This window comes from Nilaparvata lugens, chromosome 10, assembly GCF_014356525.2.
Source record: "Nilaparvata lugens isolate BPH chromosome 10, ASM1435652v1, whole genome shotgun sequence".
Classification (NCBI taxonomy): domain Eukaryota; kingdom Metazoa; phylum Arthropoda; class Insecta; order Hemiptera; family Delphacidae; genus Nilaparvata; species Nilaparvata lugens.
In genome coordinates this window covers 16,586,480-16,613,399 of record NC_052513.1, presented here as the reverse complement: position 1 = coordinate 16,613,399, position 26,920 = coordinate 16,586,480, and the positions used below count along the sequence as shown (strand labels likewise).

Below are 26,920 nucleotides of genomic sequence, written 5' to 3'. Positions count from 1 at the left end.
GATAAATCTAAAACACGACAAAACAGCCTATTGTGTAAATAAAAATATAAATCTCAGTACCCTTTTAAATTATTTTGTCACAACATAAAAAACCTTAACCTTATTCTTTTTTGAAACTTTTATTTGTAAAAATTTGGGAGAAGACAGTTTTGGGCTATGCCTGTTGTCTTCTCCCAATCATATTATAATTATGATCTGTAATTGCCAATGAAATGAAATGAATAAATGAACATGTTTCAGACATTCATGCCATTTTCAAGTCCATTTTAATGCCATTGTTTAATGTCCGAAAAATGTTGTGACAAATAAATAATTTAAAAGGGTACTGAGATTTATATTTTTATTTATATTTGAAGTAGCCCTAAAGAAAAAAGACAGCCTATATTGTGTTATTGCATCAATTCCTTAAACATTTGTCATTTTCTTATCAGAATTTTAGTACATTTCCTCTGATTATTTTCATAGTGGTTTTGAAAGCTTGAAGTTTCGTCAATTATTGGTAGTTGAACAAAATAGTCAAGTTTTATCCTTGACGAAATTGAAAAACCTCAATTGGTGTCGTAGTTGAACAGAATAGTCTCAATTTTTATCCTTGAAAACACATCTGAGAATCAGGATTTTCCTGTTTACAAAATCATTTTTCGTGGTCGAGTAGAAGGAAAACTGCAGTTTCCTTTGAAAAGTAAGGGATTTTCCTCATGATATCTTTTCAGGCGAGGCTTTCGACTCAATTGAGGGTTTGGATTCGAAGGTGATTGAGCTTTTCATAGTTTTTCGTGTATGTACTACCAAACTGTTTTACTTGAGACTTCTTTGTTGTCGAATTTTTTTGGTCGGATTCAAGATGTTGGGAAAGCTAGGGCGGGTAAATTATTGTTGCGTATTTATTTTGGCAAGCCTGGTCTTGCAGTTCGGTCCAGCGTTGTCTCAAGAAGAAGAGGAAGAAGCAGTCGATCCTCCAGTGGTGATTGTTCCCGCTCCAACTGCAGAAGAAATATTCAGGAATTTGTTCACTAGAACACGACCACCCCTCTGCGATTTATGGGAAACCATAGACCTGACCATGAATGACGTGGATCTCTCCCATCCAGATAATAATATCACAATAATAACTGAAAATACGTGAGTATAGTCTACGCATAAGTTGACGTTAAATTTTCCTATAATCTCATTCATACATATAGTGAGTCCTTTGGAACTCGAATCCGTCCCTTCAAACAATGTTTTGGTAATTTGCTGGTAGTCCAGTCACATTGGTGCTTGCAATATACAGGGTGATTCTTAATTATGGTAAAATAATTTGATACGTGATAGTAGAGGTAAAAATAAAAGAAAAAGTTCTTATAAACATATATCCATAAAGGCTTCATTAGCGAGTTATACAGAGTGAAAGATTTCACCCGGAATTCAGTTCCTCTGGTGAAATACACCGTTGCTGAATTGTTTGGGGACTAGTTTTTGAAAAACTTATGCTGGATTCATATGGAAAAATATCTGAAAAATTGAATAAAACTAGTCTGGAAGCAGTAGTGTGAGTAGTTTTTGAGAAAGAAGTTTAAATATGCTAAAAATCTAAGTAGAAAAACATAGACTTCTACGTTTGATAAATAATTTCTCGCAATAAAAATTTCTCAAAAACTACTCACACTACAGCTTCCAGACTTGTTTTATTCAATTTTTCAGACATTTTTCCATATGAATCCAGCATAGGTTTTTCAAAAACTAGTCCCCAAACAATCCAGCATCGGTGTATTTCACCAGAGGAACTGAATTCCGGGCGAAATCTTTCACTCTGTATAGCTCGCTAATGAAGCGTTTATGGATAAATAATGTTAATAAGAACTTTTTTCTTATTTTTACCTCTACTATAACGTATTAAATTATTTTACCTTAATTAAGAATCACCCTGTATATATTGTAGTTCTGATTTTTTAATATTGTTTGGATACATAAGAGAAGTCAGGAACAATTTTTTTTAATCACATAACTATAGTGAGGTCCACGTTATAATGGCAGTGGAGAAAGATAGGAGAAAACCGTTGCCGATCCTCTGTCTTGTCAATGCCTTCTATAGACGGTAGCTGATACAGGCTAATTGATGTACCTAATATTAACTGTTCATTCTCGTTTAAAATAATTAATTCTATTTTGTTAAGCAAGAAATTATATTTTCCAATAATTCCATAATTAAGTTGGAATATTTTGTTATTTATCAATTCTACATTGTCAAAAGACGATCTAGCAACAGAGTAAAGCGAGAAAGATATAGTGAGGTCCACGTTATAATGGCAGTATTTGATTGATATTGGTGTTGATATCCTTGTCTATCATTCGACAAAACAGAGAGCACTATCCTTCTATAGCTCCGCAACGTTGCCAAATCTGTTTTTAACAATTTTGAAATAGAATAAATAAAGGCAGACAATCGGCAATGATGTTCTCCTATCTTTATTCACTGTCATTATAACATGGACCTCTCTATAATCAAACACTGCCATTATAACGTGGACCTCACTATAGCAATGGTATTGCTATGCTTGTCTATCATTCAACAAAGCGGATAGCGCTATCTCTTTCTCGCTTTGTTCTGTTGCCAGATCGTCTTTTGACAATGTATTAATAATTAATTAACAAAATTTTCCATCTTAATTATGAAATTATTGAAACAGTTAATATTACATCAATTAGCCTGTATCAACTACCGTCTATAGAAGGCATAGACAAGACAGAGGATCGGCAACGTTTTTCTCCTATCTTTCTCCAATGCCATTATAACGTGGACCTCACTATAGGTTGCTATACAAGCACTCTATTCACTAGACCACAGATCACTCCAATTTTTTAAAACTATTTTTTGTAAGCTTGAATCTTAGATATCCGCCAGAAGTTTGAATTTAGAAATATTTGACGTTTTTTTGCAGCACGTTGACAGGCTACGAGTTCAGCCATGAAGATGTGTTCGGTCTGGACGAGGCAACGATGACAGGTCGTGTGTGCGCATGCCATATAGCGGAAACACCCTGTATTCCGTTGTGTTGCCATCCTGACCGGCTGGGATCCATGAAGGATGGCAAACTTACATGTGGCGCCACCAATTCACATCCAAAACTCGACGAGAAATTCTCCAAATATCTGAAGGTAACGATTATTAATTTTCATTCAATCGTATGGGTCTGATGCCAACATCAGCCTTGAATTTTCACTTTCCTTACCCTATTACCATAGGTAAGGAAAGTATTGCTTTCCAAAAAATTAAGGTACCCTAATTTCAAGTTTTCTATACGTTTCAAGGCCCCCTGAGTCCAAAAACATGATTTTTGGTCTGTGTGTGTGTATGTGTGTATGTCTGTGAACACGATAACTCCATTCCTAATTAACCGATTGACTTGAAATTTTAAACTTGAGGTCCTTATACCATGAGGATCCGACAATAAGAAATTCAATAAAATTCAATTCAAAATGGCGGATAATTACTAAAAAACCATGTTTTCACGGTTTTCTCGAAAACGGCTCCAACGATTTTCTTCAAATTTATACCATGGATAGCTATTTATAAGCCCTATCAACTGACATGAGTCTGATTTCTGGGAAAATTGCAGGAGCTCCGTAATATTCTTGAGAAAAATGACGGATAATCACTAAAAAACCATGTTATTCACGGTTTTCTCGAAAACGGCTCTAACGATTTTCTTCAAATTTATACCATGTATAGCTATTTTTATAAGCGCTATCAACTGACATGAGTCTCATTTCTGGGAAAATTGCAGGAGTTCCGTAATATTCTTAAGAAAAATGGCGGATAATTACTAAAAAACCATGTTTTTCATGATTTTCTCAAAAATGACTTGACCGATTTTTTTCAAATTCATACCCTGTATAATTATTTATCAGCTCTATCAACTGGCATGAGGCTCCTTCCTGGGAAACTAATGGGTGGTCCACCCCATCCTTGAGAAATGCACTTTGTAACCTCCTTCTCGTGCATGAGGTAGGTAGGTAGAAGCAGTTTATAAAAAGAACACATAGTCGAGATATTTCATCTGTAGAACAGCTGTTTTGACGACTTTTGAAAAAATCATCGAATTTCACAATTTACACAAAGGAAAAAGTACTCTGAAAACAATAATACACATATACAATAGTCTGATCGTAGTTTCAAATATGTTGCCGCCATTCGTCATTATGTTATTCCCCTAAATTATTCTCGTTTAAGAATGAGGCTTACAGTTCAATAAGCAAGGAAAGTTGTGTGAGTGTACCACACCAGATTTTTTTTTCTTTTCATGTACTGTAGTAGAATAATAATCAGGTCTTAGACCCTCGTCTTCAAAACATAAAATATCAGTTCAGGCCAAGCCTAAAAAATAAAAATATTCAGTTCTTCCAGACTCACTCACAATTCTATTCTAAGCTGCTTTAACCATTCTACAGCTCTGTTTATTACTATTATTAATACAGAATGCGTCCCACATCTTGCCTCCGTGATTTTGAAACGGCATATAGGCAAGGTTCCTATAGTTCGCGGAGTAATATTCACGGCTTTGCAAAAAACATCGGGCTTCAGAAACCCTAGATCCCTAGATGAAGGAAGCTCTCTACACACAGAGATTCTTCATGAATGAGACAGTTACAACTTATATTGAAAGATCATGTTGAACGAATGTCAGCTGAAAGGCTGTGTTATGCTAAAAGGATGTAACTCAGAAAAGCTCCTTTTGTATCTTCTCGGATGCAACACGTTGCTTTTGAGAAGATACAAAAGAGCATCTGTTGCTTATGGGAAGAAACATTAAAGCTCTTTGTGTATCTGTTCGGATGCAACACGTTGCTTTTGAGAAGATACAAAATAGCATCTGTTGCTTATGGGAAGAAACATTAAAGCTCTTTGTGTATCTGTTCGGATGCAACACGTTGCTTTTGAGAAGATACAAAATAGCATCTGTTGCTTATGGAAAGAAACATTAAAGCTCCTTGTGTATCTTCTCAGATGCAACACGTTGCTTTTGAGAAGATACAAAAGAGCACCTGTTGCTAATGGAAAGAAACATTTAAAACTCCTATTGTATCTATTCGGATGCAACACGTTGCTTATGAGAAGATACAAAATAGCATCTGTTGCTTATGGAAAGAAACATTAAAGCTCCTTGTGTATCTTTTCGGATGCAACACGTTGCTTTTGAGAAGATACAAAAGAGCATCTGTTGCTTATGGAAAGAAACATTAAAGCTCCTTGTGTATCTTTTCAGATGCAACACGTTGCTTTTGAGAAGATACAAAATAGCATCTGTTGCTTATGGAAAGAAACATTAAAGCTCCTTGTGTATCTTCTCAGATGCAACTTGTTGCTTTTGAGAAGATAAAAAAGCGCATCTGTTATTGTTGTTTATGATATAATACATTTTCAAAAAATAATGTTCCATGTTTTTGAACGGGTAGTATGTAGGACGACAAGTTGATAGAGTTCTATGAGATTTGGCAGAAATATTCCTTTTCAACTGCGCGTCGATGTATACACAAAGGTTTTTTGAAATTTTGAATTTTAAGGATGATATGAAAAGAAAAGGAATTTCTCCATACTCCGATATCACTATATAATAATATTATATTATATAATAATAATATGATATTATCATCTATTCTGAAGATAGGATTAATCAGACTATAGAATTATTCATAATCAATCAGCTGACCAGTGATTACACAGATGTCTGGAGAAGCTCAAATCAAATCAAATCAAACTGTTTATTCCTCAAAAAACAAAAACACAATACATGTTATAGCAGCAATAAAACTCAAGATATACACAGAATTATAACATGACTATGAGCCTAGTAGCCTATGTTGATATTATAATGTATATAAAATAAAATTTCTAAAAATACATGACCATGATTAACAAAAACTGTGACTGTTAAATTAATAAACATTGATAACTATTATTGCTGTTAACACAAATAACTGTTGAATAGGAGGAAGGTCCCCGCATGGGCTGTGCCTGTGCGCGGGGACAATAGCTAGTCTATTTCTGTATTTCTATACGGTCTATAGTCTCAATCTTAGACCAGATATAGGTCTATATCTATATCTGGTCTAAGGTTTCAATATTTCGTTTTGCAGTCATGGTATTATCAAGGACCTTAAAGAGATATAGACCCACAATGCCTATGCCTTCCCAATGATAGCTCTTACTTGAAATTGAAGGCCGCCATTGGGGTATTTTAGCACGACATATTATATCTATATATTTGTAATATTATAGATTACAAAGGCATTGATATGTAATAATCTTATAGGTTGCCCCCTCAATGGCCGATTTCAATTCCAAGTACGACACTAGCGTTGCATGTGAGTCTATGCATCTTTAAGGTATTTGGGTATTATTATGCGTGCCCATCAGTATCAATATTCTCACATTTGAAAAAACTAATTTGATAGGTGATTAAAAATAATCAAATGAACTAAATAATGCTGAAGAAATTATAATATATTTGATTGTCGAAAAATAATTTTCATCAGATGAAAGATTATCACGGAACTGGATGAGTTATATCATATGGAATACAAATTCAAACGTGAACTGAGTTTGTTAACATTTTTAAAACAGGTGACATCAGGTACTTGTGGATGAGAATACTGCGTGAGGTCTGACGTGAGTGTAGGAGCCCTACCTGTGCTGACGTCACACGAATGCACTACGGCTTTGTTTACGGAGGTTGTGACTTAATGAGTTTTTTCCTGTGAGTAACAGTCATTTGATTATTTTTCTAGGCACAGAAGAATATGGAGAGAGGTAAATTTGTTCCGGTCCACCACAACGGCCTGGCAACGATGTCAAAGTGCGTGAACGAGGCCACCCATTCCTACAGGCCAGGCACGCTCAAGTACATTGACACTAAAGACGGTATTCTATCGACCAAGGAAGATTCGGCATTCAAGAACGATGAATACTGTTTTCTGGCCGAGAAAGGAAGAGCAGATATCACATTTGTCCCTGTCTATTGTCAGAAGGTTCAACCAAAACCTCCGTTAAGCACCCCAAAACCTCCCTCTAAACCATCATCCGCATTGCAGACGATTCCCTCTTCGAAAACCGCCGTTTTCTGCAGTATTGCTTCAATTTTGATTGTCTATCTGGTTGTTCAATAAACATCAAATTCAATCTCTCAAACAAATCTCAAATTTTTGACAAACTGTTTGTCACAAAGAAGGGAAGATTCTTTCTTAATATTATTTAATCATTCAGAACTACACACAGTCTATCTGGTTGTTCAATAAACATCAGATTCAATCTCTCAAACAAATCTCAAATTTTTGACAAACTGTTTGTCACAAAGAATTGAAGACTCTTTCTCGATTTTATTTATTATTCTATCATTCAGAATTACACAACTTACAGGAAAGTACCACAGAGGCTTCCGCCCAAAACGGTTCCAATTCTAATTTATACAACAGTCCAAATGTAACTAGGTTATATGTCACTTCAGCATTATTCAATAGAACATTCTAATGTGTTTTATTCAGTGTAGATAATTATATCACCAACATTTATTATTATCTCCAACTCAAATTTTATACCTATAATAAAAACCTATTTGAATTTTATCCACTATTATTCCCGCATAAATCATCAATTCAAGTCTTGCTGATTTAATTAGTTCATATTCAACTGTATTACCGTAATAGTTTACTTTATATCTTAATAAAAATTAAATTTTACACTTGAAAGTAATATCATTCATTTTTATTCAAATTAGTTAGAATCAATGATCTCTTTTATATTCAACTGTATATTAATAGCCTTTTCATTTTTAAATTTGAATAATCATACAAATTAGTGCTATGAAGAAAACACAGTATGCATTTAATAAGATCTATGAATATAGTCATTGAATATAAAAATATACTATTGGATCAACCAATCTCTATTTTTAATGTTGTTGCCTACATTTAGAATAATATTTGACAAATTTGTTAGAAGATATTATGTTAATTTCAATTTTAATGCCATTGATTATTATAGCCTACAATAAAAGCTTCATTTATGAAATAATATGAGTGTAATTTTGTATTAACCAAAAAAATAAATATATCAAAAAATCGTGTTTCGTTTTGTTGCTAGTTTCATTTTTATCAATTTCCTTCTTGTATGAACCTGATAAGCCCATTCGTCTCTATTGAAATGATTGCTTTGCTAACAAGAAAATATATTACTCTATTATTCTTAAATATATATTCTTTCACTTGATAATTAAACAACCGTTTCCAGGCTTAAGCCTTACAAAATACAATATAATTAATTATTATTAAACGAAAATCCCAATTAAATGCTATAAATCACCCCGAATTATTAAAAGTTGGCTTATTTCGGAAAATAGTGGAAAAATATTTTTAAAAAAATTTAAGGACTTAAATTTTCTTACTATAGTAACAAACTTGTGATTTTAGATTGGTAAAAATATAAAAAGAAAGCTGAAGATTTAGTTCTTTGACTTTTCTGAGAATTTTAATTTTTGGCACTTACAGCGTTGTCTACAATAAGTCTTCAATTATTTATTAATTGGCATTTGAACAAATGCAACTTCCAATCTATTCCCATTTGTACAATATAATTCACTATATTCAGTAATCAGTTATTAACTGATAACAAATCATTTAGAGATTTTTCACTTTGCTCCCCAGCATTTCTTTTTAAACCTGTTTTCCGTCAGAATCATTAGAGACTTTCACACTTGAAAAAGTTGAGAAACCGAAAAGTTTCGTACATACGTAGTTCCAAGCTGAACCTTTTCAATTTGAACACTCTCTGTCCATTTGTTCTCAAAAATGCTTAAAACTCATAATAATGCCAACTTATTTGAGCCTATCTTTGGACGTTTTTTAAAATCCGTACTTATAGTGTGCTCTTTTAGAGGACCAATAACTCAATTCAATTCAATTTCAATTTATTCCACCAAAAACACAAAAACAATACAAAGATGCGACAATTAGAAAGAAAACAATAACTATTATTATTCTTTCTATTGTTGTATGTGATGAAATAATAGATAAATAAAATTCTACATATCTATATCAACTCTTCAAATCTTTGACAGATTGTTTAATTATTTTTTTTGAATAAAGATTTGAATAACTATCTGTAAAATACGGCTGGAGGTGAAGAACTACTGGCATAAGTGAAACACTTGTTCGCCAGTAGGAATAGAGACTCTGCCATTTATTATTCTAATTTTTGCAAGAAAGCACTAAATGGGAGAGAAAACTAAGGATACTCCTTGTACTATTTAACTTTTTAAACTTAACAGTTCAAACTCTATTTTCAGTTTAAACTTATTAACTGTTTCTAAATCTAAAGTTAATTTAAAATGGAATATTTTTATGCGAACAATGGAAAGTATATCTAAAATTAATGCTATCAATTGTGAATTAATCCTGACATTAATGAATAGTTTTTAAAGTTGAAAGTTTAAACATAAATTGTCCAGTAGATTTCTAGTCTTGTTGATGAGTGAGTGCACCACTTCGCTTTTATAAATAGGACTAGCCGTCAGGCTCGCTTCACTCGCCATATGCGTCTAGACAGGGGGCTCCGCCCCCTGGACCCCCGACTGGATTGTCCAAGAATGAGATCATTAGGCTCGCTTCGCTCGCCTGCATTTTTCATTTGAGCATTTTTATCATATGTTAGGACAATCCAGTCGGGGGTTCAGACTAAACGTCTGGCTAAACGGATATGGCGAGCGAAGCGAGCCTGACGGCTAGTAATATAATATTCCCAGGATTGAAGTAGCAGTGCCCAATCAATTATTTATCCGCGATAAATGCATTTCAATCTTCAACTTGGTGCCAACCTAACAAAGTCAACTCAACTTAATGCCAACCTGACAAAATTATTAATTTAGTTGCCAGTTAACAACTGTTTCGAAGAGGTACTCTATCTAGATTATAGTTCTATAGTAACATATGATATGGAAATTTCAATTATAATTAAGAGATTCGGAGAAGAATAATATACATGCTAAAAGACGAACTTTAAACCCTTAAAAACAACCCTTAGAGTTGGAATATTGCCAAAAGATTTCTTAGTGCGCCTCTAAAGGGCCAACTGAACATACCTACCAAATTTGAACGTTTTTGGTCCTGTAGATTTTCAGTTATGCGAGTGAGTGAGTGAGTGAGTCAGTCAGTCAGTCAGTCAGTCAGTCAGTGAGTGAGTGCCATTTCGCTTTTATATATATAGATAATACAACTTTGGTTCCTAGATTCAAGGTAAAAATTTGGGTAGTATTTAATAGAAAAAAGAGTTGCTGTGTGCTTATGTGCTTTCTCTGTTGAGAAGTTCTGAGAGCGCTATGAACCTCGAGATGGAATCATTTCATAAGATTGTTTAGAGACATGACAAATCCAACACCCCTTTTACAGAAGGTCAATGGATTCAATGGAATGAATGAATTCATCAAAAATAATTTAAATAAAAGTAATTAAACTTGAGCCTCCATACGATAAAATATTTGACAGATTGTGTGGTATATAATTGGATATTAAGAAAATAATCAATTGAAGCAAGGCCTTGTCTGTGAAATTTCATCCCCGATAATTTGTTATTGCTTAAGAAGTTAAAGGTTGAAATAAAATTATTTTCTTATTATTAAAATGTATGAATTCAGGGCTACTTTCTTGTATTTATAAAATATAATTATAGTACCCTTTAAAATTAATAAAATAATAGAATAAGAATAAAAATGATAACTCTACTAGTTTTGGTGATCAGACAATCGTCAGGTAATAAAAATAAATTTCAAATAGGCCTAAATCACCGAATCTATTAGTTATAATTTGTATTCTTATTCTATTATTTTATTAATTTCCAAGGGTACTATAATTCTGTTCTATTTTTTCTTATTAATGCTAATAATTTCAGAATATATATAGGTAGACTAAGGTATATAATTATTTTTTAATATTCATAATTTTCCCAGAATCATGGGAGATACCAACAAGCTAGTTATTTGAACCACATTAAGAAAGCCCTCTTTCTATCGCCTTACAAAAATATTTTTCAATTCGATTCATAGTTTTCTCTTCAGATACCGTTGATGGTGAGATATTTTTATTTATTTATTTTTACGGGCAACTCTTTACGAGTATTTCAAGCCCAGGTGATAATGATGAGGAGATGCCACACAATTAAACGCTTCCATCTGTGGTGATGAATGAATAGCCTTTTTAAGAGAAAAAATATAACAATAAGAAATTTTATTAGAAATAACTAGAAAATCTATCATGAGAAATTTCCAATTTGTTATTTTCTGTTGAGTTTGAATCTATTTTATCGACATGTAAATATTTAAACCTCACCATATTGAATATTGATTATCATATTGATATCTATCCATAAAAAATATCCATAAGTCCTATTATATTAAGCGAGAAATTTCTGTATTTATATATCTGGTTATTTTTATATATGGCTATTTTTATATCTGGTTATTTATGTTTAATGGATCTCGAAAAAAGCTCTAACGATTTTCACGAAATTTGGAACATAGTAGGTATATAATATAATGATTCGATTGCACTAGGTCTCATCCTTGGGAAAACTCGCTGAACGACATTAAAAGGATAATTCATACTTGGCTGAAACAGCTGTGGATAGTAAAAAAGTGAGTATGTGAAAAATCAAAATATCGCATCCCCGAAATTCATAAGATGACATATAGCCAGCTGTGAAATATAATCACAAACATTTTAGAGAATTTGTGTTCTGTTTATCAATAAATAAAAATAACGAGCGAAGCTCGGTGTCCCGATATTATTATTTAAATAAGTGATATTTTTGACAATAACCCAGTGTTTTCATAATAGTTTTTGTCCTGTACGTTATTCCTGACAATGACGAGTCAATCCAACCAAAACATATATATTAAATTTTCGACAAGCTGAGAACTATAATATTAATCATCTACAATTTTAAGATACCGTTTAAAAGCGGGAAATGTGACAATATCTATATAAATAAAAATCCAGCCTCAAATTTTGACATTCAATAACTTTTTCATGTGTGCACCGAATTTGATGATTTTTTTCAGCTGTGTTCGTTATGTTCAGGTCCAGGTTTATGGCCTATCAAATTTTTAATCCGACTTCAGGACTCTTTCCTACGGTCCTTCAAAGTTTACATGTAATCCTTATGAGAGAAGATTTGTGAGCTGGACACACACAGCAATAAAAATCAGCTGTTATAATCATTGCGTCATACAACAGCCGTTGGTAGATAGTAGACAAGGGTGTGTGCTGCTCCATAATCACCCATGCATTTTATTCTAAACGCCCCGACTAAAAACAAAATGACTGTTCTGTGTGTAACCATCCAGCAGTGCGGCCTCAGGTTAAAGACTTGCATGCTCTAAAGACATTGCTTTGTTTCGTATAATTGTGCTGTTTTCAGTGTTCAGAATTAAGTGATTTTTAGTATATTATTTGTTTTGCAGTTGAAAAATTATCTACGGTATTCAAATGAAATGCCGCATCGTGCCTCCTCAGGTGTGCATCCAGCCAAAGTTTGTCATGAGATGCATTAAACTATTTGGCGGTACGAAGTTCGCCGGGCCGGCTAGTATATAATATTAAAATTGAATTTTAAAAACACTTTTGGAGTAAAAATGCACTCACATTGCTACGATCGTTTCGACCTGTTGTTGGTCATCATCAGACTGTAGGAATTTACTCTAATTGGAGAGCATTTTCACTCCATAAGAATTTTTAAAACTCAAGTCAATAGAGACTTTCACACTTGAAAAAGTTGAGAAGCCGCTGTGAGAAAATGTCAATTCTCGATGTAGATTTAGCGAAATTTTGAAGCTATCTCTTAAACTTATTGAAACTTAAAATAATTTAAGTAATTTTTTTTCGAAATATCAAAAAAGGTCTGAAGAACGTTGTTTGGTCTCTATGAGAACTAAGGGAGAAGATGAGCTGCATCTTATTTATTTATTCCATTGTCATTACAGATCATAATTATAATAAATATAATATGATTGGGAGAAGACAACAGGCATAGCCCAAAACTGTCTTCTCCCAAATTTTTACAAATAAAAGTTTCAAAAAAGAATGAGGTTAAGATTTCACTTTCACTTCAAAAAGTCCAATTTCCACTTCAAAACTAAAGACTAAACTAAAAATTTTGAATTTTGATATTTAAAAAAAATATCTTTATACTTTATTGCTTGTTGAATCTTGCTTATTATTGCTTATTATCTTGTTATAGATATTTATTTATCTATTTATTTATTTATATATATTTATTTATTTATTTACTACTAGTGCTGTGAACAGTAGGCCTCACGCAGTAATCTCATCCACAAGTACCAGATGTCAACTGTTTTAAATGTTAACAAACTCAGTTCACGTTTGAATTTGTATTTCATATGATATAATTCATCCAGTTCCGTGATGATCTTTCTATCTGAAAATTAATTTTTTAGAATCAAAAATATTATAATTTCTCCAGCATTATTTAGTTCATTTGTTTATTTTTATTCACCTAATAAATTAGTTTTTTCGAATGTGAGAATATTGATACTGATGGGCACGCATAATAATACCGCCATGACTGCAAAACAAAATATTGAAACCAAAGACCTTAAGCTGCGATTAGATCAAATTTATTAAAAAAATGTTAATAACTCAATCCTTTTAGATTATATTGGATTGAACATAACTTATCATACACATGATGAACATATGTGTTTGTCAACTTCCGTTCAATCTAATAGAATCTATAAGGTTTAAGTTATAACCATTTTGTTAATAACTTTGGTGTAAACCCAGCTTAAAGATGCATACCTCTTTAATGTCTTTGATTGAAACTATAGATAGACCTTATACAAATACAGTAATAGACTGGCTTCTCCACACATCTGTGTAATCACTTGTCAGCTGATTTATGATGAATAATTCTATAGTCTGATTTTTACGGTAATATTGGCGTACTAGCCGTCAGGCTCGCTTCGCTCGCCATATCCGTCTAGCCAGGGGTCTCCGCCCCCTGGACCCCCGACTGGATCGTCCAGGAATGAGATCAGCAGGCTCGCTTCGCTCGCCTGCATTTTTCATTTGAGCATTTTTATCATATGTTAAGACAATCCAGTCGGGGGTCCAGACTAAACGTCTGGCTAAACGGATATGGCGAGCGAAGCGAGCCTGACGGCTAGTAATATAATATTCCCAGGATTGAAGTAGCAGTGCCCAATCAATTTTTCCGCGATAAATGCATTTAAATCTTCAACTTGGTGCCAACCTGACAAAATTATTAATTTAGTTGCCAGTTAACAACTGTTTCGAAGAGGTACTCTATCTAGATTATAGTTCTATAGTAACATATGATATGGAAATTTCAATTATAATTGAGAGATTGGGAGAAGAAGAATATACATGCTAAAAGACGAACTTTAAACCCTTAAAAACAACCCTTAGAGTTAAAGTATTGCCAAAAGATTTCTTAGTGCGCCTCTAAAGGGCCAGCTGAACATACCTACCAAATTTGAACGTTTTTGGTCCGGTAGATTTTTAGTTCTGCGAGTGAGTGAGTGAGTGAGTGAGTGAGTCAGTCAGTGAGTGAGTGCCATTTCGCTTTTATATATATAGATGTGTAATCACTTGTCAGCTGATTTATGATGAATAATTCTATAGTCTGATTTTTACGGTAATATTGGCGTATGAAGGAGGCTCCTTTTTCCTTTTATATTATCCTTGAAATGCGAAATTTCCAAAAACCTTGTATATACGTCGACGCGCAATCAAAAAAGGAACATACCTGTCAAATTTCATGAAAATCTATTACCGCGTTTCGCCGTAAATGCGCAACATATAAATATATAAACATTTAAACATTACATTAAGAGAAATGCCAAACCGTTTTGAATCTTAGACCTTACTTCGTTCGGTCAATTAATTAATTTAGGTACTTGTTTATTTATTTGTTCATTTATTTATTTATTACAGACTGAAATTGTACATGCTTTTATATTTGAGCTGCCATCATATTTGCTGCATGAGCAGTGTTGCAATATTGAATAGATGGAAATCCAGTTTTAATTAAATTAAAAATTTCAATTAAAATTACAAATTTCCACAGTTATTTTCAGACTTTGTAACAGTAGATTTATTACACTGGTTATATTTATAAAGATATTTGAAACTTATTCACTTGATCGCTCTAAATTTTCCTTGATGCCACACCTATGAACAGGAATTTCCTGCTCGGAGATCAGAGTTATCTGTGGACAGGATTGAGGAAACTTTTTCAAGGATTCACTGGCTTATTGTTATCATCAAATAATAAAATTCAGACAGGGTTTGAAGTTCAGTAGTGTGCGTGAAATCGACACTACTAGGCCTATATTTCTGTCCTCCTTTCTCTAGATACACAATTAATAGCCTACGCTAGCTTTCTGACCAGTCTTTGAAATTTGTCTTTCTCTGGATACAAAATTAATAACCTACCTGACCAGCCTCTCAATTTTGTTTCTATTTCATCGATTTATTTTCTGGCCATAAACTTGTTACAATGGTCAAGGTATTGTGCAAACTATGTGTACCTGTTCTGGTAGTATTTATCACGGCAAATCTGGCCTCGGAAATTCCTTCATTGAATCAAGTGGCGGGTGCTTCACAGATAGGAGAGATGTTCGACGCCATATTGAAAGCTAAGCCTCTTTGCGAAGAATGGGAGACTATAGAACTGACCAAAGACGATCTAGATCTCGGAAGCTTACCCAAAGGAAAATTAATAATTAATACTGGAAAGTAAGTACCTTCAATATCATTCAAAACAAAGTTCATTGAAATAAAATTTAACTAAAAAAGGGTTCCAAATTAAACATAAATAAACTAGTAGTTCTGTGAACAGTAGACGTGCACAGTAAGTTACATTGACCTGTTTTAAGGGTTTCTCAAAAATTAATAAATAATTTATCAATTTAAAATGTCTAGAAAAAATCCTAAATAAACATAGAGCTTTCTATCCTATCGTACCGTGACGTGTCATCCCGGTATGTGAGTGAGTGCTTTTATCAGGTCTGGCTGCAACTGTCTACAACGTTGATGGAAAGATACATTTTCAAGATGTTCGATGTTTTTGAACGGGTAGTATTATAGTCAACTGTCTACTAACGTTGATTGAAAGATACATTTTCAAGATGTTCGAAGTTTTTGAATGTATGTTCCTTTTTAAATTGCGCGTCGACGTATATACAAGGTTTTTGGAAATTTTGAATTTCAAGGATAATATAAAAGGAAAAATCTGGTGTGGCGCACTCACACAACTTTCCTTGATCAACTTGAAAATTGATCACCTGACGCTAGTGTTCCCACGCATCACAAGTCTACTATTCAAAGATTTGAGCCAGCTGGTGACAGGGCAATAACGCTGGAGACACACATGAGGTCTGCTATCTCTTCATAGTGAATGATTTAATAGAATCACCAATAATTTGCAATTGAATAATCACATTTTCTCGAATTTAAAGCTTATTTTCAATTTTAGGTGAAAATGTTACTGAACATTAATTGTAGAGATTTTCATGCTCAATCTACTCCACTTGATTTTTTTTGTTTCAATTGTATCTGAAGCCTGATAATTGGGAATCTATCTGCATTGCTGGGGCGGAGCTCCTGACATTTTTACAGATATGGGACTTGTGGCAGTTGATAGAGCTTATCGATGACTATTTTAGGTATGAATTTGATCAAAATCGTTGGAGCCGTTTCCGAGAAAATCACGAAAAACCCTGTTTTTGACAACGTTTTCGCCATTTTAGCCGCCATCTTGAATTGCATTTGATCGAAATTGTTCGTGTCGGATCCTTATAGTGAAAGGACCTTAAGTTCCAAATTTCAAGTCATTCCGTTAATTGGGAGATGAGATATCGTGTAGACAGACGCACATACACTCATACACACACACACACACACACACACACACACCACACACACACACACCACACACACACACACACACACATACAGACCAATACCCAAAAACCAGTTTTTTGGACTCAGGGGACCTTGAAACGTATAGAAATTTAGAAATTGGGGTACCTTAATTTTTTTCGGAAAGCAATACTTTCCTTACCTATGGTAATAGGGCAAGGGAAGTAAAAAGGAGCCTCCTTCATACATCAATATTAGAGTAAAAATCAGACTATAGAATTATTCATCATAAATCAGCTGTCTAGTGGATCATAATACTACCCATTCGAAAACTTCGAACATCTTGAAAATGTATCTTTCCATCAACGTTAGTAAACAGTTGACTATAATACTACCCGTTCAAAAACATCGAACATCTTGAAAATGTATCTTTCCATCAACGTTGTAGACAGTTGCAGCCAGAGGCCTGCTATCTCTTCATAGTGAATCTATATATATAAAAGCGAAATGGCACTCACTCACTGACTGACTGACTGACTCACTCACTCACTCACTCGCAGAACTAAAAATCTACCGGACCAAAAACGTTCAAATTTGGTAGGTATGTTCAGTTGGCCCTTCAGAGGCGCACTAAGAAATCTTTTGGCAATATTTTAACTCTAAGGGTGGTTTTAAGGGTTTAAAGTTCGTCTTCTATCATGTATATTCTTCTTATTCTCTTAATTATAATTGAAAAATGTCCATACCATATGTTTATTGAACTATAATCTAGAGAGAGTACCTCTTCGAAACAGTTTTGTTAACTGGTAACTAAATTAATAATTTTGTCAGGTTGACATTAAGTTTAGTTTGACTTTGTTAGGTTGGCACCTAGTTGAAGATTGAAATGCATTTATCGCGGAAAAATTGATTGGGCACTGCTTCTTCAATCAGGGCTATTCCTGGGAATATTATATTACTAGCCGTTAGGCTCGCTTCGCTCGCCATATCCGTTTAGCCAGACGTTTAGTCTGGATCCCCGACTGGATCGTCCTAACATATGATAAAAATGTTCAAACGAAAAATGCAGGCGAGCGAAGCGAGCCTGCTGATCTCATTCTTGGACGATGCAGTCGGGGGTCCAGGGGGCGGAGCCCCCCTGCTAGACGGATATGGCGAGCGAAGCGAGTAACCAACGTCACATAGAACATCGTTAGTTTGAGGTAAAAAAACTTGAATTGTTTTCCTTTCTAACAACACCAAAACTAGCTCTGTACCTTGTTTAATAAGAATTATTTATGAATTTTCAAAGTTGTAAGGTCCTTTTATTTTGAATGACCCGGTATATATATTTCAAGAAAATAAAGATATGATTTATTGATATAGATGTCAGACTTGAGATCTTTAGAGATTCGTTTCAATAATTATATTAGACTAGACTAGACTCGCTTCGCTCGCCTGCATTTTTCATTTGAGCATTTTTATCATATGTTAGGACGATCCAGTCGGGGGTCCAGACTAAACGTCTGGCTAAACGAATATGGCGGGCGAAGCGAGCCTGACGGCTAGTCATATAATATTCCCAGGAATAGCTCTGATTGATGAAGTAGCAGTGCCCAATCAATTTTTCCGCGATAAATGCATTTCAATCTTCAACTTGGTGCCAACCTAACAAAGTCAACTCAACTTAATGCCAACCTGACAAAATTATTAATTTAGTTACCAGTTAACAACTGTTTCGAAGAGGTACTCTCTCTAGATCATAATTCTATATTAACATATGGTATGGACATTTTTCAATTATTATAATTGAGAGAATAGGAAGAATATACATGCTAAAAGACGAACTTTAAACCCTTAAAAACCACCCTTAGAGTTAAAATATTGCCGAAAGATTTCTTAGTGCGCCTCTAAAGGGCCAACTGAACATACCTACCAAATTTGAACGTTTTTGGTCCGGTAGATTTTTAGTTCTGCGAGTGAGTGAGTGAGTGAGTGAGTGAGTCAGTCAGTCAGTGAGTGCCATTTCGCTTTTATAGATGAAAGTTTGTTATTTGTTACAGTTTGAAAGGCCACGAGGTTGTACCAGGCGAAGTTTATCATTTTGACCAGTCAAAATTGACTGGCCGCGTCTGCATTTGCCATATACCGGAATTACCCTGTATTCCACTTTGCTGCCCGTCATACCAGGTGGCTTCTATTAATAGTGATGGCAAACTCAACTGTGTCAACAAAACTGAAGATAAACATTTACTGGAAGATTTCGCCAAGCACCTCCAGCAGGTAACATAATTTTCTTCTTCTCCTCCTCCACCTTCTTCTTCTTCTTCTTCTTCTTCTTCTTCTTCTTCTTCTCCTTCTTCTCCTCCTCGTCTTCTCCTCCTCCTTCTCCTCCTCCTCCTCCTCCTCTTCTTCTTCTTCATCTTCTTGTTCTCCTCCACCTCCTTCTTCTTCACCAACTCCTACACCTCCTCCTCCTCCTCCCCCTCCTCCTCCACCTCCTCCTCCTCCTCCTCTTCTTCTTCTCCTTCTTCTTCTTCCTCTTCTTCTTCTTCTCCTTCTTCTCCTTCCTCTTCTTCACCTCCTCCTTCTCCTCCTCCGCCTCCTATCTCCTTCTTTTTCTTCTTCTTCCTCTCCTTCTTCTCCTTCTTCTCCTTCCTCTTCTTCACCTCCTCCTTCTCCTCCTCCGCCTCCTCCTCCTGTCATCTCCTCCTCATCCTCCTCCTCCTCTTCTTCTTCTCCTCCTCCTCCTGCTCCTCATCCTCCACCTCCTACTCCTCTTCTTCTTCTTCTTCTTCTTCTTCTTCTTCAATACCTCCTCCTCCTCCTCCTCCTCCTCCTCCTCCTCCTCCTCCTCTTCTTCTTCTTCTCCTTCTTCCTCATCTTCTTTCCTTCCTTTTCTTCTCCTCTATCTTCTTCATCTTCTTCTTCTCCTATCTTCTTCTTCTTCTTCTTCTCCTTCTTCTTCTTCCTCCTCCTCCTCTTCTTCTTGTCCTGTTTTCTTCTTCTGTTCAGAAGGTACACAAGCTTTGGACTGTTCACCACAATTTTGTAGGTTTGCAACTGATGTGCACACGGCATAAATATTCATGAATTATTGTGTTTTGAATGAAAAAGACTAGGAAATTGTCAAAAAACCACTGATTTATTGATAATTAGAAAGACCGGTATTCAGTTTTAGTTTATCAGAGATTGACAATGGTGTAATAACCGAAACCGGTCTTTCTAATTATCAATAAATCAGTGGTTTTTTGACAACTTCTTAGTCTTTTTCATTCAATATGAATAATTACCACAATATCAACTTCTCAACTACACAAAAAGTTATTGTGTTTTGTTTGTGCACAGACTTCACTGCTGAAAGAGAACCAATTTACGGTGGTTCACCACAACGGACTGAAAACGCTTACTGAGTGTTCGAAAGTGTTGCCGAATGCCAAAGGCTATTCCTACAGAAGAGGCAATGAGACACGCATCGACCCTGTGGATGGTAACTTAACAACAGGTGACAAACAGGTGTTCCGCAATGAAGACTATTGCTATCTGGCCGACAAGCAGAACAAAGAGACCAAGTTTGTGCCCGTCTACTGCCAGAAATCTTCGGCCGTTTTCCAAGCTGCGCCATCTGCCATGTCCATCATTTTCTTCAGTTTCGCGTCCATGTTGGTTCTCTATCTAGCGGTTCCATAAGACACAAATCCAGTTTACAATTTTCGATATAAGATTCCAATTCGATCAACTGGTTCTCTATCTACAGTAGCTGTTCCATAAGACACGAATCCAGTTTTCAATTTTCTGATAAAAATATTCTAATTCAATCAACTGGTTCTCTATATCTAGCTGTTTAATGAGACACGAATCCAGTTTTCAATTTTCCGATAAAAAGATTCTAATTCAATCAACTGGTTCTCTATCTAGCTGTTTATGAGACACGAATCCAATTTACAATTTTCTGATAAAAAGTTTCTAATTCAATCTAGCTGTTCAATGATAAACGAATCCAGTTTTCAATTTTCGATAAAAAGATTCTAATTCGATCAACTGGTTCTCTATATCTAGCTGTTCAATGAGACACGAATCCAGTTTTCAATTTTCTGATAAAAAGATTCTAATTCAATCAACTGGTTCTCTATCTACAGTAGCTGTTCCATAAGACACGAATCCAGTTTTCAATTTTCAGATAAAAAGATTCTAATTTGATCAACTGGTTCTCTATCTCTAGCTGTTCCATAAGACATGAATCCAGTTTTCAATTTTCCGATAAAAAGATTCTAATTCGATCAACTGGTTCTCTATCTACAGTAGCTGTTCCATAAGACACGAATCCAGTTTTCAATTTTCTGATAAAAAGATTCTAATTCAATCAACTGGTTCCCTATCTAGCTGTTTAATGAGACAGGAATCCAGTTTTCAATTTTCCGATGAAAAGATTCTAATTCAATCAACTGGTTCTCTATCTAGCTGTTTAATGAGACACGAATCCAATTTACAATTTTCTGATAAAAAGTTTCTAATTCAATCTATCTGTTCAATGATAAATGAATCCAGTTTTCAATTTTCCGATAAAAAGATTCTAATTCGATCAACTGGTTTCCTATCTAGCTGTTCATGAAACACGAATCCAGCTTTCAATTTTCTGATAAAAAGATTCCAATTCAATCAACTGGTTCTCTATCTACTGTAGCTGTTCCATAAGTCACGAATCCAGTTTTCAATTTTCAGATAAAAAGATTCAAATTTGATCAACTGGTTCTCTATCTACAGTAGACTAGCTGTTCCATAAGACATGAATCCAGTTTTCAATTTTCCGATAAAAAGATTCTAATTCGATCAACTGGTTCTCTATCTACAGTATCTGTTCCATAGGACACGAATCCAGTTTTCAATTTTCTGATAAAAATATTATATTTTCTGTACAAATTTACTTCTGACTTGAAGGAATATGCAGCGCAGAGAAATGGAGGGAGATCAGCCAATTACAGTGATTAATAGAGTTATAGGTAGAAGCGTAGTTGCCAATTTGTCAATAGTCTGTCTGCTCAACTAGATGTTGGACAACGCTGGCCGCTTCAAAACGGCAACATCGCGCCTCTGTATCCCTCCCGCTGTAAGCTTTCTCTGCTGCGCATGTCCATCCCAAGTAAGAAGTAATTCTGCACAGAGTAAAATTCCATCAACTTCCATGCTTGTTCTCTAACTAGCTGTTCCATGAGACACAAATTCGGTTTTCAATTTTCTGATAAAGAGATTCTAATTCAATTATACCTTCCATGCTGATTCTCTATTTAGATGTTCAATGATAAATGAATTTGGTTTTCAATTCTCCGACGGAAAAATTCTGATTCAATTATACCTTCCATCCTGGTTCTCTATTTAGCTGTTCCATGATAAACAAAATCTATTTTCTGATAGGAAGATTCTAATTCAATAGCCTTCCATACTGGTTATTCACTTATTCATTTCACTTAATGATGAAAAATACAGACAGACAGACAGACATACATAGTGGAAGGAAGGAGCAACATTCATAGCCCTCACTATTTCTAACATGATTTGTTTATATCATAACACAGGTAGACCCACGCAGTTACTATATAACCAGGTTATATGGCCCATGACCAGTAAATTAATATTGGTTTTATAGGTAGTTACTGTAGGTAGGCCTAATCTTTCTAGTATTAGCAGTTGGAATTTTCACATGTTTATTAACTTTTAAGCTTGCTTTTAATAATATATTAAGTTAATAACATGTTTATTGTAATTTATTTGATATGTACTATCTACAATAATATTATTATTTTTATTATTGATATGCAATATCAGATTTTATAAAATTTAGATTTTCGTTTAATATATAACAATTATCAAAATATGATTAATAGAATTTAGTTGAAGTCATAGATATGTTTCTAATAAAATAGTTGACAGTACTTGTTTTGAGAGTATTTTAAAATTATTTTTTCTATGAATATTGAACCTCTACTAAATAATTACCAATTCAACATTTGAGATAAACATAAAAACAGTGACGTGGCTGAAGAATAACCCATTCTACACCATGAGTGAATACGTGCATTTCTATGCACACAAGGACAACATAGCCTGACCTGCCATCTTAAGGTGCGTACAGATATACGCGCCGTGAACATGAGCAATTCACTTTTAATCAGCTGATTATATCTATATTTTTACAGAAACGGTAAGATACAGATCTAAAAAGCTTGGCATCAGCTGATTAAAAGTGATAATACCTGGTCTGGTAAAGTGATCCCCTCTTATACCTGGTCTATGTTAATGACATCGAGAGTCACGTCAATTTCAAACTCTCTCTTTTTGCGGACGACACTACAGCTTTAATCACCAGTAGGAACAGTGAATGTTTGATAAGAGAGGCTGAGAGGTGTCTTGCTGAATTAGATTCGTGGTTTGTTCAGAATAGCCTTAGTTTGAACTGCAAAAAAACTAAAGTAATTCCCTTCAGTAGAGACTATAAAAGTTTTGGAATAAACTTGAATACTCAAAGTAGAGTTGAAACTTGTGATTCCACGACATTCTTGGGTCTGATGGTGGAGAGTGATTCGAAGTGGAAGCTACATATTTCTCATGTCACTGGTGAATTGAATAGAGCCTTGTTTGCATTAAGAGTAATGGCTAGAGTAGGGAGTGAAAAAACTTTTCTTTTTGTATATCATGCTTATTTTCTGTCAGTTATGAGATATGGAGTTATTTTTTGGGGAAAAAGTATAGAGAATAATGGAATATTCATACTGCAGAAGAAAGCCATTAGGATAATTTATAAGATTAATACAATGCGCTCTTGCAGACCTTATTTTAAAGAAAAGAGATTGCTGACGGCTCCTGCTATTTATATATTAGATTTAGCAATCTTCGTTTTTAAAAATAGACGAATGTATGAGGAGAACCAGGTGAGTCATCCCCATAATACACGATTCAGAGGTTTTGTTTAACCACATCACAGACTAAGCCTGCTGGAGAGTGGCCCGTTTTATATGGGAATGAAAATATTTAATTCAATACCATCTCACATAAGAGAAATTGATCGCTTGAAGGAGTTCAAAAAACACTCAGGGAATTCCTTATTGTATTGTGTCCGTACAGGTTAGCAGACTTCCTTGTTGAATAGTGTTTGATTGATGTATGTTATGTGGGATCTGTTGTGTTGAAATATGAGGGACGGTAGATATTAGATTAAACTTTGACGTGTAATATACTGCGGGATCGTTGCTTCCTTTAATGCAGTTCAGTAATTGTGACGAACAAGAAAAGTAAAGTAAAGTAAAGAATTGCTCATGTTCGCGGCGCGCATATCTGTACGCACCTTTAGAAGTAAATTAATGACGCCATCTATACAGTTCACTACTGGTCTTTGATGAAGAAAAAGGAATAAGGAATAAGATGAAATTATGTTAAATCAATGTAGGTTTCTGAAGATGTGATATGAAAATAATTGTGAATATGTTCAGTGTCCTTCAAGATTCTCAATTATTGTAAGCTGTTTTTGATTTCAAGTTTGAAATACAACACTTTTGAAAACCAAAAATAATTTGATCATTTCTATTTTAAATTGTTCAATGAAATGTAAACTCCATTCATTTGTACTTATATTTGCAATTTATTAAAAATATCCAGAGTAATCATATTATTTTTTATTGATCAATTCTCAATCATTTTTCTGGTATTTGAATAAGAATTTATTCAATCACTAAGTATTTGGAGTGTAATATACTATGTAATGTACTATCTAATATAAGTAATGCATATACTATAGATTGATGAAATTCAGTCCAAATACTTAATGATTGAATAAATTCTTATTCAAATACCAAAAAAAATGATTGAGAATTAATGTATATAGCTAACGACGGCTTCATAGCCAAGCTTTTGATTTTGTTTGATGAGCTATACATATTTTGTTAAATTTTTTGTCAATATATTATTATTCTATTCTACTAATGCATATATATTTATGTCACGTGTAGTCTACTCAGAGAATACGATTGAGCAAACTCTTGAAATATTAAATAACTTTTTTTGCTATTAAATACTGTAATTATTTAATTTTCTCTCTGTATTTTTCTCTAGTCTTATATTAATAATAAATGCCTAAAAACAAAGCTTGACTTATCTTGCTTGTGTATTATATAATTTTGTATTTATCAATAAAAAATATCCATCATGGAGAGATCTTGTTTTCTTTATACTTTTAATACTCCTTATCTAATAATATTATATTGAGATATTTTTTATTAAATGTCTTTCATTGTATATTAGTTACTCATATATATTATATTACTCATTATATTGAATCCACTCGACTGGAAACTCAAGTCTCAATTTACTTTATTTGGAACTATAAGTTATTAACACTTTATTATTGAATTATATTATTAATTTATATAATATATATATATATAAATTATATTATTTCACCTTAATATAAAGTATTTTAACTGGCAGGTAACCCGTGCTCCGCAAAAGGATCTAATTAGAAACTTGACAAACTAAAAACTTGATGATCTGAAATTTTAAACAATTTAAAATAAGCGTATAACCATCCTTGGTTAATTAAGAATCTATGTGCGAATTTCAAGTTAATCTGTTTGAGTTGTTTGAGCTGTTTGAGTAGTTGAGGAGTGATGATGCGTCAAATATGTATTTTCTATCCTGTGCTTGTATAACCCGACTCTTTTCTTTATTACAGTATAATATTATAGATTACGGTATTGAAATTGTCATACTGAGGAAATGAGGGAGTTTGGAAAACCAAGTTGATGAGAATAAAAGAGCAACAACCTGTATCTATGAATTTTCTGAAAATCTTCTAAATTCCCTTTCGAATACTGATTATTTTGCATGACATATTGCCATATGACATATTATTTGGACTGTTGTATGAATTAGAATTGGAACCCTTTTGGGCTTATAAGCCTGTGGTACATTTCTGTAAGTTGTATAATTCTGAATGATTAAATAAATAAATATTACGGATGTATTGATGCGGAAATTGTGGCAAATACAAATAACCTTTTTCCCTCACACAGGATACGGAAAAATTGGCCCATAAAAACTTCGAGATAGTACACCGTCACAAACCTGGTTTCAACTGTACAAAACTAAGAACGCAACAAAACTACAAACTGGATGGAAAAACAGGCGATCTTCTACTGAATGGTGTAAATATAAAGTCTAAATACTATTGTTTTGTTGCTGGAGTAGAACAGTTTGAACCTGTTTACTGTCTGGGTTCAGAATTATCTTCAAATCGTGATAGAAATTTCAAGCATAGGCCAAATAACATAAACTCTCCACCTCCACACAAACAAAATCAATGCATCAGACTGGATAGGCATGAGTTGAACCCTGGACCTTCAAAGTATGATTTGAATCTGATTCGGACTTCCTTCAAAGTCGAGAATTTGAATAACTCACTGTCAAACAAAACAGAGAGAGTGAATTTAAATCGGATTGAATCGACTATCACTATCTCTCTCCTAAATAGAACAGCATACTCAGCAGATTTAGTTTGTAACGCAACCACAAAAAAAGATGAAAAAATTGTGATTGTCGATTGCAATAGGAAACCAGGGGTTAGAAGTAGTCTAGATTATAGTATTAAATATTATTCATCATCTAGAGATGTGAAATGTGTTTTCGATCAGAATATCGATCTCCCATTCGCACTTGGTATCTACTGTCAAACGACAGCAGAGTTTGAGAAGGCAATAGTTTTAGGAAAAAGTTTGTCAGAAAAACCTGACTCAATTAACTTTGATAAAACAGATTTGAAAAGTCATACAATCTGTTTCAGTTTGAAGGCCCTCCAACTAGTTCAGAAAGCAATTACTGGTGTCGATTTTGAAGCAGGCTTTCCCCCAAGAAGCAGAGGCAAACCAAGATTTATTTTCCCAGTGAATAATTTTAATTTTGATAACAAGGATTCTGAAAAGGTACCGAAGAGGGATAAGATGTCTGTTGAGGATTACCTTATCAT

General features: G+C 34.0%; 2 protein-coding genes across 2 annotated transcripts; both read left to right on the top strand.

The window, feature by feature from the left end:
* The first annotated feature begins 722 nt into the window (after nt 1-722).
* On the top strand, nt 723-8,098 carry LOC111052490. The gene is made up of 3 exons (XM_022339218.2): nt 723-1,122; nt 2,922-3,138; nt 6,769-8,098. The coding sequence occupies exons 1-3, from the start codon at nt 845-847 to the stop codon at nt 7,144-7,146; spliced, it is 873 nt and encodes a 290-aa protein (XP_022194910.2). The 5' UTR covers nt 723-844; the 3' UTR covers nt 7,147-8,098.
* Nucleotides 8,099-15,339: 7,241 nt separating this feature from the next.
* LOC111054469 lies at nt 15,340-25,109 on the top strand. Its single transcript, XM_022341539.2, has 3 exons — nt 15,340-15,804; nt 18,972-19,191; nt 20,257-25,109. The coding sequence occupies exons 1-3, from the start codon at nt 15,566-15,568 to the stop codon at nt 20,596-20,598; spliced, it is 801 nt and encodes a 266-aa protein (XP_022197231.2). The 5' UTR covers nt 15,340-15,565; the 3' UTR covers nt 20,599-25,109.
* The last annotated feature ends 1,811 nt before the right edge of the window (nt 25,110-26,920 follow it).